General features: G+C 44.0%; 2 protein-coding genes across 8 annotated transcripts in view; one reads left to right on the top strand and one right to left on the bottom strand.

Moving 5' to 3' along the window:
• Positions 1–6930, top strand: part of CUNH1orf112 (chromosome unknown C1orf112 homolog) — a 34867-nt gene extending 27937 nt beyond the window's left edge. For 3 of the 4 annotated variants that reach the window (XM_015491850.2, XM_048810055.1, XM_048810056.1), the window contains 6 exons: positions 351–446; positions 1701–1814; positions 3553–3657; positions 4190–4270; positions 5398–5517; positions 6599–6930. In XM_015491850.2, the coding sequence (XP_015347336.1) occupies positions 351–446; positions 1701–1814; positions 3553–3657; positions 4190–4270; positions 5398–5517; positions 6599–6796 (714 nt within the window). In that variant the 3' untranslated portion in view covers positions 6797–6930. The remainder of the gene's footprint in view (positions 1–350; positions 447–1700; positions 1815–3552; positions 3658–4189; positions 4271–5397; positions 5518–6598) is intronic. The other variant, XM_048810054.1, reaches the window with a different exon arrangement.
• The window catches only part of Scyl3 (SCY1 like pseudokinase 3), a 28756-nt gene continuing 19484 nt past the window's right edge, over positions 6931–16202 (bottom strand). For 2 of the 4 annotated variants that reach the window (XM_015491852.2, XM_048810062.1), the window contains 5 exons: positions 15542–15726; positions 12099–12270; positions 9473–9631; positions 8081–8712; positions 6931–7616 (listed from right to left, as the gene is read on the bottom strand). In XM_015491852.2, the coding sequence (XP_015347338.1) occupies positions 7557–7616; positions 8081–8712; positions 9473–9631; positions 12099–12270; positions 15542–15726 (1208 nt within the window). In that variant the 3' untranslated portion in view covers positions 6931–7556. The remainder of the gene's footprint in view (positions 7617–8080; positions 8713–9472; positions 9632–12098; positions 12271–15541; positions 15727–16202) is intronic. The other 2 variants (XM_048810061.1, XM_015491853.2) reach the window with 2 other exon arrangements.

The raw sequence follows: 16202 nt of genomic DNA, 5'->3' as shown, positions 1-16202 counted from the left end.
GATCTTGAGCAAATTATTTACTTTCTGTGACCCAGTTTAATAATGAAGTGAAGGTGATAAACTCTCCTCATGGAGGTATCATGAGGCATAGGTGAGGTAATAAACATAAAACACGAAGCCTGTTGCCTGGTGTATAATAAGTGCTCAATGAAAAGTTGCTACTGTTAGAGGCCATTCCTGTTTAAGAAACTAACCTTTCTGTTTAGGACAGTGATAGAAGAGATGACATCATTTTGTATGTGGTGGGGTCAAACAGAAAGAACTGAAAGCAATAGCTTTGTTGTTAGCATCTCTTGTCGATGACACGTACATAGTGAAATCTTCACTAAAACCATCTTTTCTCATTTAAGGTAATAGATCAGCCCTGTGTTCAGCAGACATTCAGCCTTTTACTCCCTCTGTTGGGATTTTTCATTCAGACTCTAGATCCTCAGCTCATAAGTCAGGTAAGAATAGTGACCAAGGAGTGTCACTTCCGAGGAAGTCCTCATTACTGCTCATTGCCTTTGTGTCGCGTCTTCTTTGCTAAACTGAACGTGAGTGTCTTGGTTCCGGCTTCTTATCAGGCACGTCTCAGCCTTCCTCCTCCAGTTGTCCCAGCCTTTTTCTCCCTGTTCTCTGTCACCTCAGGAAAAGGGAAACATTTTTTCACTACTGAGCAGTCTGAACTTTTGTGGTTGCTGTTAAACTGCCCAAAATAAGCCCTGAGGCTGGGAGTCAATTCCCAAGTTGAGCCCCACACCCCAGCCTCTTCCCAGGCACCCCACGCAGCTGCGGACCAAGGAGCATTACCAAGGAGAGGAGTGCTGCTGGGTCCCGTCTGGTGGGGAGCGCAGAGCCTGGGCCACTGTCGGGGGGCCCTTGTGGTGCTCCAGTTACGCCCTTCCTTAGAGACTGAGCAGAGGAAGATGGGAATGCCTTCATCTTGTCTGAAACGACTTAGCGGCTTTGGAACAAGTCCATACTGCACAGAATCCGTCCTCCAAGTCAGGGGTTAGCTTTAGCTCAGGTCAAGGGGAAACAAAAACTGTTTAGAAAGTAACTCTTCCTGTTTAGGAAGATGATAGAAGAAATGACATGTCATTTTGAATGTGGTGGTGTGGGACAGAAAGAACTGAACCCAGCAGTGGCTTTGTTTTTAGCACCTCTTGTCAATGACATGTACGTAGAGAAATTAGCTTAGGTACTTACTAGTAGGTGTACTCTTCTTACTATTTTATCACATGGATTTCTAAAGTAAAATGAGAATACAGTAAAATTATTGACTCATTGAGAGTTCGTAATTTGAATTTGCTGGTTCTGAAAGTTTTGATATTCTTTTTGAAAAATTACTGATAATCTTAAAAATGTATGCCCATCTTTAAAAAATATCCAAAAAAAGTTGTAAGGTTCCAATGTAATTGTTCATACAGGTATAAATTATGTTATCTGCAAAACCTAAAGTAGTAACTGTTTAGCCCTAACTTACAGAAAAAGTTTGCAAGTCTTGGCTTTAAATAGTGAACTTCTCTCAGTAGAATTTAAAATACAAAATAATTTTAAGGTTTGGTGTGTGGTCTTTTTTTGGGAACATGGGGATTGCCCCCAGGCTGGGAGGCAGGAGTGTGGCCAGGATCCTGAAATGGCTTCTCCACGTCTGAGGTGGGCGCCTGTCTGCACAGTGCTGCTCCCACTCACGGCTGTGGTTTTCGTTTCCACAGGTAGTGACTCTGCAGACCTCCCTACTTAAATCGGAGCCTCCTGACCATGTGCGTTTGGCAATGTTGGATTTTGTATCTTCTCTAGGAAAACTTTTTATACCTCAAGCTGTCCAGGTAATAATATTGTTAATTGTTGTTCCTGTACTGATAAAAAAAAAAAAAAAAAAAAAAAAATCTCTCAGCAGCTTGTTATTAGTGGATAGGAGAGCTACGTTGATTAGGTATCCTGCCTACTTTGCTGAATTTGATGATGAAGGACTTTTGACTTCTGAAATTTTGTGGATTACTGGCAGTGAAGAGGGGGAAAGAAACAAATTTATCTTAAGAGAAGGTGACTGTCAAAACAACTCATTTTCTTTCAGAAAAATACGTAGACATACAGATAGTTCATCTGTAGTCTGAGATAGAAGATGCTCATACCAGTTGGGCTCAGCTACAGTTTCTGAAGGCAGAAAGCTTTTTCATGCCTTCTGTCCAACAGTGTAATTAGAAAAATTTTCATTTATAGAAATTATTTTTCTAGGCTTTGTATTCATGAATGGGCACCTGTTAGTTTTGAAAGACTTGTAGAAAATGTTTCCCACTTACAGCTGACTTGTGACTGCTCGCTTACAAGGTCATCTGCAGTGGCCTGGCAATGCATGCCTACTGAGTTTTAAAGCAGACCTTAAAGCAAAAGAAGCTCCTCATAAATGGAGAGTTTTCCCTTCCTTATTCCTGTATGACTAAAATTGCTGAAATTCCAGCGATTTTAGATAATTGACTTTTTTTTTTTTAATCTTACCTCCAAGAGAAAGTCTACAAAAAGAGCTCAAAATTAAGGCCTTTATTTTATAATCCAAGCATGCTGTTAATTAAAAATCTTTGTTATCAAAACATTAATTTCTAAAGACTTCTTGTTTATTCACAAATAAATGTCAGTATGCCGTCTGTTTCTGTCACGTCATTGTAGTCACAAGTGTAGATGTTGACAGCTTCTTTCCAATTCTTTTGGCAAAAGTATCCAAAGATATTTGCACTTGAGCTGGCTTATCCCAAAGTGCTGCTCTATTCATGCTGTTGTGAACCCTGCGTGGGCCAGAACCTTTGGAACAAATGTTTATCACCAGAAATTGCAATGCCTGATACGTTCTCTGGGGAGAGGCCAGGGCCTGAAGAAATTTTGAGGATTTCTGAGCACATGGGACATTTAAAGCTATGCGATAAGATGGATTCATTTGATTCATTTGTTCATTCAAGAAAATGAATGAGTGGTTGTCGCCAGGTGTTTTTTTTTTTAATATGTTTTAGTTGTAGGTGGACATAATACCTTTATTTTATTTATTTATTTTATTTGTTTATTTTTATGTGGTGCTGAGGATTGAACCCAGTGCCTCACCGCAGCCCGGCCCTGGGGTGCTGTTTTAGTCCCAGGTGATACAATGAACTAGTAAATGGCAAGTCCCCAGTCTCTGCCTCGCCAGGCAGCAGACAAGGATGTGACAGGCAGCACGTTAAACAGAAGTGATGCTGTTAAAGAAAACAAAGCAAGGGGGACAGGGGCCCCATCTGAGGGGAGTCAGAGGGGTCCTCACTGGGGGAGGGTGACAGGGAAGTATGCGAGGCACTAGCCACACAGCATCTGGGAGAGTCGTCTGGGCACTGGCAACAGCAAGCGTGGGCCTCCAGGTGGGAGCAGGCCTCATGTTAGGGAAGCTATGGGAAGGACTGAGCGCAGGAGTGCAGTGAGCCGCCATGCTGGGCACACACCTTCAGCAGGACAGGGATCTAGAAGGCTGGCAACTGTGGGCATCTGAATGTACTCTATTGGGTTTCTTCTTCGGTACTTAATAAGGTTTGGTTCTCTTTTTAGGACAAAATTCTGCCCAGCTTGTCTTGTATTCTTGGCTTACTGCTAGCTGACAGGAACTGGCTGCTAGAGCAACATACCTTGGAGGCTTTTACCCAGTTTGCTGAGGTAATTACTTATAACCCGGACTTGTCAGTCACGACCAAAGAAGGTCCAAAAATTATTTACAGAGCTGCTTCTGCACCTTAGTTGTAAAACTTTCTGCTGGAGGAAATGAGTCGCGTGCTCTACAGGATCTCAGATAAGGCCTAGAGAAGTGGGAGGTTCTGAAATCATCAGCGAGCCCTGGACAGGCCTTCACAGTGGCTTGACTAACTCGGACGCAGACAGTGTTTTTGGGTTGAATGATGGTACATCTCATCCTGGACTGTCCTGAGCTGAAGAACCGAAACCTGCTGGTTTGGGTCCTAGGGAAGGTGACTCCTCCCTGGGCTGCTTCTCCTCTGGTGGCTGAGCAGAGGGGAAGTCTCAACACTAGACTTGCACTGCGGCAATACAGCCGACTGTGAGCTCGCTGCCTTTGAATATCCCATAGCACTGTTTTCTTAAAGTTTTAATAAGGTAGCTCTTACAACTCATTTGTCTTTGCAAGTTGTTGAAATAATCTTAAAATTGATCTTGTTTATTAATCTTTTAATAGGGAACAAATCATGAAGAAATAGTTCCACAGTGTCTAAGTTCTGAAGAAACTAGAAACAAAGTTGTATCCTTTCTGGAGAAGGTATTTATTATGGAATTACTTTTTCTTTTCTGAAACTGTAATTATAACCAACTTTGCTTAAATTTTTCAGAATGCTCAGAGCAGTCCTAATCCAAAATACTCTGAAATCTAACACTTTTTGAGTGCCACAGTGGAAAACTCCATACCATAGAACTACTTCATACACAAAATCATTTAAAATTTTGCATAAAATTAACTTCAGGCTATAGTGTTTAAAGTTCACATGAAATATAAATAAATGGATTTTGTTTTTAGACTTTGGTCCCATCTCCAAAGTGTTTTAGTGTATGGGGGGGAAAACTCCAAGACACTTCAGTTCCAAGCACTTAAAACAATTGAGAACATATTACAAGTGAGAGAAGTGAAACTCCTGAAGTCCCTCTGTAGTTTGGGATAGAGTGGCACTGATAGTCCAGGCAGCAAGATGACACGTGGGGGTCCCTTTACTGTTACTAGTCATAATTAGATGCAGCTAATTATATAGGCTCTGAGGATCTGTTATTGTAGTTTAAGTATAATTTAGGCTTTTGTTCAGTGATTGAGGCCAAGATAGTGACATTATATTTAAGGCATTTTTACATTTAGAACCAAAATTTTGAATCATAGGGATCCCATGTTTGTATATACTTTGAAAACTTTAAGATGGTGCTATCACCAAGTTGTAATTTAAGGGATAGTTGGGAGTACTAATGGAAATAATTCTAAGGTCACAAATCCAAGAAAAATTATTCATAAGCACTTAATTTAATATTGTGCCCATTGTTAAACCGGACTATATGTTTAATATACGTAAATACACCTGCATGTATGACATACTTCACACATCTCACATCTGACACCTATCTTGTGTTACATCTAAGCTGTACTTTAAGTCCATGAACACATCTCTCTTGCCAGTCTGCTCTTGGCTTAGCTTATTTTTTAAGTAAAGGTTGGCAGACCACCGTTTTTTCTTGAAAGAAGGCTGTAGGGCAGAGAAAACACGGTAGAGGGGTTTTTAGCCACGCCCCATGAGCCCACAGGTTAAGTGACTTCATCTTTTCATCATCTGAATATCACACCGTTTGCCATCTAGTGGAGAATGCTAATCTGTTGGTGTTTCCTCGGCTCTTCATGGTCTTTGGCAGACTAGGTTTGTGGAGGAAACCGAAGCTGCCAAAGTGGAACGTGTGAAACAGGAAAAAGACATTTTCTGGGAACCCTTTGCTAACATGACTGCAGAAGCAGCAAAGGGGTCGTCCTCAGAGGTATGAGCTGCTTTCCAGTGTGCGCCAAGAAGCTCTGTGCTTATTATTTACTAATATAGCAAAGTAGTTTTGGTTCAGTGCTTTTCCTCATGTTGAATTTCAAATCAGATCTAGACATCAGATCTAGACATGTAAAATTCTCCTGTTTTATGGTAGTTGCTCTTTGGAAAATCTCATGTATTCTGCCTGAAAGGTCACCAACACACTGAACAGGAAGGCTAGAGAAAACAACTTCTTAAACATCGTACCAAACATACCTTTCAATGGTAGTAACCATGGGGGTCGGGGGTGGGGTGTTTGCAAACTGTACCCAGGACACAGAATGTAGTTGTTGAACCACAAAAGAAACCACTTGCCTTTTAAAGTGTTTAGACAGTCCCTGCCTCATTCATCAAACCAGTCTCTTAATAATTTTTGGGTGTGTGTTAAGAATCACATTTACCTACTGAAAAGCAGAAAGTTGACACTACTGTTAATATTCAAAATATTGTTTTGGGCACTATAAATACATTTGGAAGGATAAGCTATATAATAGGATCAATGTTTTAGTCACAATTGTCACTAACAGTAGTTTATGGTGATAACTTGTCTGTAAGACATTTAACTTTTATCTCTGAAATCTCTGAAGTGCAGTTATGTTAGTTGTAGAAATAGGTCCCTTATGTATTTATTGTGACACTCCTCAGGAAGCTGTTGGCCCCCACCCTTCATCCCCGTCCCTGTGCAATGTATGATACTGTAGAAGTCTGACATTTTCTTAACGAGTTAAGTACAAGTGTTGGTGGGGGCGGGGGGACCCTAAGACAGACTTGGCTCTATATAAAGAGTACTTGCTGGAATTACTGATCTGGGCAGCACTTTTCATCAGGAGCCTTTTGGGACAGGATCTGTACACCCCCAACAAACCAGGACACTTGTAGTAACTAACATCTTGAATTCTGTGACAAACCAAAGCATCTTCATGTAGCATTCCAGATAACCAGGTGGGGTGAAGGGCCCTCCTGCCCTCCTGTCCTTGTGATCAGTGACGAGGAGGGGTTTTAGAATGGGCATTATGGTCTCACATTTCTCTCCTTTCCAGCCTTGTGCAAAAAGAGCCCGCCAGGAGGTCCCCCTGGAAGAAGAGCACAGGGAGGCACTGCGAGTAGCAGCAGGGGCCCTGCAGACAACAGAGTCCCTGCTGCAGAAGGCTCCTGCTCCAGCCTGGCTTCTAGTGGAAGTGGAGACACTGCAAGAAAGGATCGAGAAGGTGAAACGCATGCTCCAGGGTGAAACTTGACCATCTGCATCCTCGGGAGACAGGACCAAGCCTGATCCTCTCTCAGTTCCCAGGACATTTTGTAAATGAAAACACTGATTTAATTATGTTTGTACATTTTCTAGTACATATAAAACAGCTTTTGTAAAGGTGAATCTAGTGAAAATAGTCTTTATTGACATGTAGAGAACAGGATTGTGGGGGATATTTCTCATTAAGAACTTTGGTACAATGTAATACACGTGAACAGTCAGTGACTGCCCAGGTCCACAAAGGGCCTTTTACTCAGGACTACTGTAAACAAATAAATAAGCTGCCTAAGGAGACCTTAGCAATTTAAATCATTTATAATTTATAGCTAAATTTTTTTAAGTCGTATTTTCATAATAGACTACTACTCTTCTCACTGTTCAAGAAATGGCACAAAATTAAGCTAACCAGTTTGGGGTTTTATATTTATCATCTTGACTTCCAGGACTGTCCTGGAAGAGGCAGTCCGCTTGGCCTGGCCTCACCCGCTTGCTCTTCAGGGAAACTGGCCTCAGTCAAATGCACACGGGCTCCTCCTCCCAGGAACCTGTGCTGAGCCTCCCGACCACTCCGCGCGTCCAGTCAGCACTTGAGGTTGGTCTCACGTCAGTTGGCACAGACTGTGAAGAGAGCTCCTGGCATAGGAAGCACAGGCTGCAAAAGGGTTTTGTCCACACAGCCTGGTTTTGAGGTATTGATTCTTTTTTTTTTAAAGGAATCATTGCTCCTGAAGTTCAGCTCATACCCGTTGTCACCAGTTATTATCTTCCCAGTTCAGCTCCCCTTCTTCTCCCCAGCCTTCAGCCTCTGCCTGCAACAAAGCACACCAACAGCAACCCACTGAACAAATCATATCCACATGTGGAAACTTTTCAAGACCCAGCACTTGTTTTTTGATGCCAGAATATAGTGCTTCATGCTAAGTGAAAGCTGAAAAAGCAAGATTGCTTAGGTTCCAGCACGGGAGAACCTCAGCCCTGGAAGAACTTTTCACAACCCTATAGTCCAGTAGTAACACTACTTTTTGCTTAACCTTGTTAAAAGGTTATTCATGCGACAACCAGATCGCCTAAGACTGCCCAGGCACCTCCTCCTGGGGAAAAAAGAATGCTATTCCTAGGAACCAACTTGCTTAGCTTGAACATTTTAACCACCATGTACAGTAATCTTTCTTTCCTTTCACTGGGAAAACGTGCTGGGTACTATGAACTGGGACCTGAGGGAAAACCCTTGATTTAATATTAATAGCAGCTTAATCCAAAAAATACTACTCACTTCACTCATTTCTGCTGCAGCAAATTTTGAGGAAAACTGCATCCCAGGCGAGACATCATCTGTTTCTGTCCTCAGTTCAGGTAAAATAAGAAACGTGGCTGAAGGCTTAATTTCTGGGATCATGTCTGCAAACCAGTCCAACTCAGGGTCTTGTGCTGGCTTCCTTTTCACTTGGATTGTAAACTCTTCTCCTAAGCCAAGTTCAGATGGAAGTTTAAGGGGCCTTTCTTGTGACAGCACTTTTGGTGGCTTGATTTTGTCCGGGTCACTCTGTGCTAAACTGATCTTTTGGGGTGGGCTTGATTTCAAAGGTGTAGGTTCCTCAGTGAGGGGCAGTGAAGCAGGGATGGGCGTCTGCTCCCCTGAAGTCACAGGCACTGCAGCGGGGATCCCAGCTCCCAGATTTATTCCAGTCCCTCCACTTCTGGGCTCCTCGGCAGCAGCATCACAGGGTTCTGGAGGCCAGATCTGTGTGCCTATGGTTTGATTCTCAGGCTCCGTAGGCTCGTTCCAGTCAGGCCACTCCTCAGACTTCTTAGGGTCTGATGGGAAATTTTCACTGTCTCCTGAAGTACTTTTGACATCTGAGATTCCGTTCATGGGAAATTTAACAGACTGAGAAAACTGATCACCTGTGAGGATATGTACAAGAATTCTCACAAAATGGTAAGAACAGGCAATATGTTGGTTGGGGTGGGGATTAGCATAATACGGTATAGCTCTGATCACTTGGACCTATCCATGCACACCAAACCAACAAGAGATCCTGCAGCAAGTAACACCAAAGATGCCATACAAATTACCCACTTCCTGTACAGTACTTACATACTATTAATTCAATGGAAGCATGTCATGTAACAAACTGGATATTTAGTAAAGGACGAAATAATCCAAACATACTGCTTGCTTATCGGCATAATTGTCCATAAATAAGTATACAAATACCTAAGCCAAATCAAGATGGTAAATACATACACCTCGAAAAAAGTGTGCTCAAATAAGTTTGCCTAACATGTTAACTTACAAGTACAGTTAGGGTGCTAAGAAACCGTAGGCAATGTGTCAGCTCTGCTACCATTTTCCCAAACATTTTAACCGCAGAACCCTTTGTTAGCATGCCCCTTAACATCTTTGGGTACCATCATTCTTGGTACAATTTGGAAGATGCACTGAGGCATCAAATCCCCAAGTAAAGCATATGGTGCAAAAAAGAATACAAGTAATGTTGACTCGTTCTTCTTACCAGTAACCAGGAGGTGGCTAGAAACATACCCAAAAGTCTGGGGAGATAACATGAGACCACTAACCAAATTTTCAGAATTTAAACTTAATTTTTTTACTCTCAAGAAACATTCATCCAAGCAATGGAAACTGTAAATTTAGTATTTCTACCTGTCTGTAAAAGAGTACTGTAGTAATCTTGCTGTATGGACTTCTTGCTGCTGATGGGCATGTTGCCAGAAAGGAAACACTTAGGGAATATGCTAGAGGGTTTCTCCAAGGCTGGCGAGATCTGACTGTGCTGGCTGCAGCCGACGTGCAGGGGAGAATCTGAGGGTAAATAAAAACTCAAAAAATGAAAGGGCTAGTAAATTTCTTTTAGATCTATCACGTTTGATGAGCAGCAGTTAGAGGAAATGGGTGTATTTAACTAACACAGATGGAAGAGAACGCCTTCCAGGACACGATCCTGTCGTGGAACAGATAGCCTGTCCCCTATGTGCACTCCACAGTGGTGATAGAATACAAGGGATTCCAGCATTAAACAAATACAACCTTTGGGATACCGAGCAAAAACGTTACAGCCAATATGAATCTACTGAATACTACAAAAGTATATACTTAAAAATGGTTGAATTTTATGTTCTGAATATTTAACCCCAAACCAAGGGGGTGGAGGTGTTTCAAGAAAATGTCTTTTACAGTTTACCAAAATGTTGTTATTGGATGTTGGTCAAAAAGATGGTAGCAAAACTTGGCTCAGTTCTTCCTCTGCCTTGAAGTGAGGGTGGGTGGAAGGGCCTGGGGTAAACGACGACTGGCAAGCCCCCAGCTCCTTCACGCCCAGCCTGCCCTCTGCTGGCACCACTGTCTCCCTGTGGAAGTTCCTGTTTCCCTTGCCCAGTGTCCTCTGAGCAGGTCCATGGCTTCCTTTTAGGCAGAAGGACTAACCCGTCGTGAAGCTCAACATCAGCCCTTGTTTTAAGTCTGACCATGCAGGTACCGTCTAAGAGGTATCCCTAGACCTGTCTCTTCCTCAGCAGCCCCCGTCACTGCACAGAAGAGCTGCACTTGACTCTAAGCTGGGCACACGGGCTGCTGCCAGGGCTCACTGGGTCTCATAATGAGGAGCCCAACTCAGTCACCAGGATTACACCTCTCCATCCTCTAGATTCTTATCTGGTACTGCTGCTCTGGTGTTTCATTAAGACGACACAATGCTACTCTATGTATGGTGTGTCAAACGCATCCCTGTATAACTACTTAGAACAAATAAAATTTAGAAAGATAAAAAGACTACACAGTAATCTGGATCATGTACCTGAATACTTCAGGAAACAGAATGTCAATAGTAGATAACTCCACCCTATAAGACAGATGTGAGGAGTGGGAGCTCTCACAGAACCAGTGTGCAAACATGCCCCAAGACATCCCCAAGTCTTATCCTATGCCCGCAGCCCCTATGATGTAGAAATAAACCTCTCCTGTTTGATGTAATCTGCTAAAAGAATTGGTAACACCACCAACTGAATTCAGTATGTACATTTCACAGCTGACAACGTAGGCAAGAGCATCTCTGGCTGTGTCCCTGGCACCCCTTTGACCACAGCAACCCTGGTTTCATCAGCACTAAGAATAACTGAACTCCCCAAACTTCAGAAACCAATGTTGCTTTAAAGATTGGCTTGGCGTCAATATTAGACAAAGGCCTACATGAAGCTCTTTGCTGCTAACCATCCCATGCTATCTACTGACAATCAGAACGGAGTTAGATACCAGGAATTTTATATTGTGATCATGTATGGTGTGTCAAAACGCACTCGACCGTCGTGTATAATTAGAATAGAAATTTTTAAAAAGATAATAATTAAGACTACACAGTAGCTTGGATCATGTATCTGAATACTTCAGGATACAGAACGTCAACAGCTACATAATTCCACCCTATTCAAGGTATACAAAGTAACAAAAAAGCAATGATGCTGTTGACACCAAGTTCTTTTAAGTATCTAAAAATCAACAGATTTTCACCCAATAGATGAACAAAAAAAAATCAAAGGAACTAAAATGTGTAGTATTAAAAAGAACTACTTCGATCTTCCTGGAAACTGATGTTGTCCACTAGAATGTAAAATGCCTCCATCCCAGGGGTCTCCTGCTAAGACAACATTCTATTGCCGTGACACCCAAACTGCACGAAGATGCACACATCGGGTGACTACTGCAGCACTCCTTATGGTGATCAAAGACCCAGAAACAGGGCTGGGGCTGGGGCTTAGTGCAGAGCGCTCTCCTCGCACGTGCAAGGCCCTGAGTTTGATCCTCAGCACCACATTAAAAATGAATAAATGAATAAAATAAAGTTTAAAAAAAATTAAAAACAAAACAAAAACAGAAATAGATGCACTATCCATGAGTCAATAGGTGAGAGAGTGAATTAAATTCAATGAACTATTAGGCAGTTATCCAAGAATGATCCACACGGGTACGTGCTGACTGGACACGAGTCCCTCCATGAAAGCAGGCTGTGGCCTTGTGTGTGGTGCTGTTTCGGTTCCCTCAGACGCCATGTAAATGGATGTGTACAATCCATCCATGTATGCCCCTGTGTGGGCTTCAAAAAAGATATGAAAGGTAGATACCTCCACCCCTACAAGGACTCAGGAAAGGGAAACAACCTTTTCCTTATACTTCTTTGTATCATTTAACTGAATGTACCCTCCTGTTTTATTTGTGTAACACTAAAAATCCAATTTAAAAAAAAAAAAAAAAAGCTAGACTTTTCAATCATTCTTACCTTGTGGGGAAAGATCAACAGTTTTAGTAAAACTTGGGGCAGTACGCTTGAAGATCTTGGTTCTTTCTCCTCCCACAACCACTTCTGGTCCAAGTAGAGAGACTAGCACTGCGAGGCTATGAAGAGTAACTGACACAATGGAATCGCTGGTGTCACGCAGGCCCAGTAACACCTATGAGGCAATGAGGAAAGGAGTGTAGATGACCACAGAATGTGTCTTTCCTCTCTGTAGCCAAGCAACTGGGCTGCGCTCAGAATGTGCTTGCTCAGATGAACCGGACATACTTGCACGCCTACAATCCCAGCAACTCAGGAAGCTGAGGCAGGAGGATTGCAAGTTTGAGGCCAGGCTTGGCAACTTAATGAGGCCTAAAGGCTTAGTGAAAACCTGTCCCAAAACATCAAAAAAGGGCTGGAAATGTGGCTCAGTGGTTAAGCACCCCTGGCTTCAGTCCCCAGTGCCTCACCTGCAAAACTAAATAAAAATAAAATCAAAACAAAGTTAAATAACATTAGAAACCAACACAAAATTACTCCATTAAATTGCTACAAAAGCAATTTTAAGTGTTAACTGTTCACCTCTGAACTCAACTCACTGCAGAAACTAACGCTCTGGCTGGCCATGTGCTGCCGAGCACACTCAGAACCACCCACCTTGGGCACTTCATAGTCCATTCCTGGTCCTTGCCGCTCTTTCCAGCTCTACACATCCAGGGGTGGAACCTTGGACATCTTTGTATATGACACAGATAACACCTGCTCCCAAAATGAGCAAATATTTTTAATATTTATTTTTTAGTTGTAGTTGGACACAATACCTTCATTTATTTTTATGTGGTGCTGAGGACTGAACCCAGGGCCTCGCATATGCTACGCGAGCACTTTACCGCTGGGCCACAACCCCAGCCCCTCTTGCCTGGTAATTTAAGCTGGAATGTGGAGAAACTGGTTAGCTCTGTGGTTAAAATGAGGACAGTAACCTGGAAGTTACGGACAACCACACTTGGCCATATGCACCCCAGGACAATGAAAGCTGGTCTTCAGAGCATTTTCAAAAGTGAAAGATGCAAAAAGAAAGAAAAAGAGTGGGGCCCACACAGTGGGGCCCACACAGCGGGGAGTTCTGTGGCACTGGGTTCCACTTACGTAGCCCAACGTCCTTTCACTAAATTCCTTTTACTTTGGTTGGTTTAACATGGATTTTGGTTACTTGCAATCCAAAGCATCTTAACTAAGACAGTCAGATATCAGGAGAGGTTTTGCCCTACAAGAGCAGGACCTGCAAAGCATCTGTGCCGACCAGACACAAGGCAGGTTCGGGCATCAGCAGTGCTGGGTTCCAGCCGCAAGTCTGCAGCACGGGGATCCCAGGTTTCCAGCAGGACTAGCAAGACTGGGACTAGTGCCGACACACCAGGCACTTCTCCAGGCAGGCCGCAGAGCTGAATAGAGCCTGTGTCTGTGCATCTGAGTGCAAGACTGGTGCTGGGATCACACAATCACCCAAGCCCCAGACCCATCCTCCTCACACCTCTCCATCCAGTGGGAACCAGAGTCCTGCCCCTCCACCTTCTGTGCCCTCCATGTCTGCTGCCACATTGCCCCCGTCCTGCCCTCTCTCAGATGACTATTCCAACAGCTTCCCAGCTCATCTCCCTTCACGGTCCACTTGCACCTGCTACCAAAGTGAACTCTCCAACACTCAGAAAGCGTCCCAGCCATTCTCCTGCAGCGGGAACAGTGTTCCAGACATGAGAGCTTCTGTCGTCTTTTGCTTGCCGAACACCTGCTCACATTCCTACCACAGCCCAATCTAAGGCCTAGGACAAATCTATTCCAGAGCTAGAAATCTTCCAGACACCCTTTATCTTCCAGCTACCTGCAGGTATGAACACAGGTCTAGGCTGTGGTAACCAAGCTCCCCAGCGACCCACAGTGAAGGACTTCTGTGACTCACTTTAACCAGGAGGATGTGGCATAAATGACTTCTGTTAGCCAAGAGCAGCCATGAAATAAGTCCCCCTTCCTTACTAGAAGAGCCATGTGGAAATGTCATACGGAGGGACAGGGCCTGTGACTGAGAGTTTGTAGACTCAGAGAAAGGTCCAGCTTCCAAAGCCCCCGCTAGCCTAGCCTTCACCCTCCTCTCCCAGGTCACAGACCATCCTGAATGTGTCAGCCTGGGGGGCCCAGATGACTGAAGCCCGTGGCTGACATCATGGGGATCTCTGGAGAGTCCTGTCAACCCAAAGAATCAAGAGGATTAATAAAATGAATCGTCATTCTAAGGTACCATGTTTGGAGGTGCTGTGATACACAGCGACAGACAACTGAAACATGCTTCTTGCTTATCAGATCCTGGAACACGGGGAGTGTTAATCTCAGGAAAATTATTTGAGAGATACCATGGAATTGGTATCTTTAATTTTTTTTTAAGCCTTGTGCTGGGTTGAAGAGCACCCCTATAAATTCATAACTATATAGAATGTGATTTGTAAAGGAAGTTATAGTGGATCAGGTGTCCTTCTGATAGATTGGTGACCTTTTCAGGAGGCAAATCTGGGACACAGAGCAGCTAGGTGACAACAGGCAGGATGGAGCAATGTGCCCGAAAGCCAACTGCTGAGCATTGCCAGGAGCACCTCAGCTCCCAAGGGACAGAGGAGGCTCCTCGCCCACAGCCTGCAGAGGCCTGGTCCTGCCGGCAGCCTGGTTTCAGACTCTGGGACGGAGAGCCGGCTGCGCTGCTGTGGCTGTCACCATGCAGGCCGGATGAGCTGTTACGGCAGCCACAGGGAATTGGTACAAGCCTGGACCCTTGGGTGGGCAGATAATAAGGTTCCCTGTTGGTGATAAGCAGTCTGAAAACCACCGACAGGAATACTCTCATTAATAATAATTATGTTACAATAACTTGTGGACAATCATAGTTTATGTTCCCCAAATAATTCTTGTTCATTTTCTCCAAAAAATAAATTAGCAAACAATTAGTTTCTCCCACATTAAGACCAAGTATGAGCCAGGTGTGGTAGTGCACACCTATAACCCTAGTTACTTGGGAGGATGAGGCAGGAAGAGCACAAGTTCAAGGCCAGTCTTGGCAACTTAATGAGTCTGTCTCCAAAAAAAAAAAAAAAAAAAAAAGGCCCAGGATGTAGCTAGTGGTAGCAGTACAGCACCCTGGTCCCTGGTTCAACCCCCAGTAAAGCCGAACAGATGGGCCAACAGGCCACAGGCTCCAGGGCCTCCTGTGTGAGGGGCAGGGAACGCGGTTTTAATTCAGCCGTCAGCGTTCCAGGAGACCCTCGCACCAAGCTGCTGCCTCCAAGGCTTTCACCATAAACCCTCTTTTTCCTTCCAGCCCCCAGAGGAGCAGCACCCTTGGCCCGCTCCCTCTCACGGCCTGGGAAGGCTCTGGCCCCACGGCCGGCCTGGTCTCTGACCTGCGGCAGGACGACTTTCTTGAGCTGCTCCTGAGTGAAGTGCTCCACGTAGGCCTCGATGTGAGACAGCAGCACCAGCCGCACGTGCTCCTCGTGAACCTGGAACAGCTGAAGCAGCACGGGTATCACCCGCGCCTGGAACAGGGCTGGCGAGAGCAAGCAAGGCGTGTCTCCCCGTGCATTATCTACCCCCAAAAGTGGAGGTTACAGGTGAGAAAGTAAATGGTTTCAGTGCAGAGTCCTGAACACAGTTCATAAACAGCCCAGAACACAGGTACTAAGTACTCTTCTCAATTCTTAGGCCCCACGCCAAAGAAGGGCTCTTCTATCGACCTAAAACCACTCCAGGTTTAACTGTGGAAATGTTTCTGAAAGAGTGGAGAGCACACTTCACAACACACAGAAAGCCTGTATTTCCACAGGATTCTGAATGAGCAACTTGATAAATCTACGTTCAATCAGTGAGGAGTTTCTCATACTAGATCAGATCAGGGACATACCATATCATTGTGATTATATTTACAAAATTAGAAGCAGTTAAGTGCTGCCAAGAGCTTTGATCTAGTATGGCAGTGATGAGAACAGTTATCAAACAGGAATGCCGAGGACCATCGGGGCCTTTCAGTGGGTATGCCCATGTCCTGACTCAGTCCGGCCCAGA

This window comes from Marmota marmota, unplaced genomic scaffold (assembly GCF_001458135.2).
Source record: "Marmota marmota marmota unplaced genomic scaffold, marMar, whole genome shotgun sequence".
Lineage (NCBI taxonomy): Eukaryota > Metazoa > Chordata > Mammalia > Rodentia > Sciuridae > Marmota > Marmota marmota.
The sequence above is the reverse complement of the archived record's forward strand: the minus strand, read 5'-3'. Positions and strand labels throughout refer to the sequence as shown.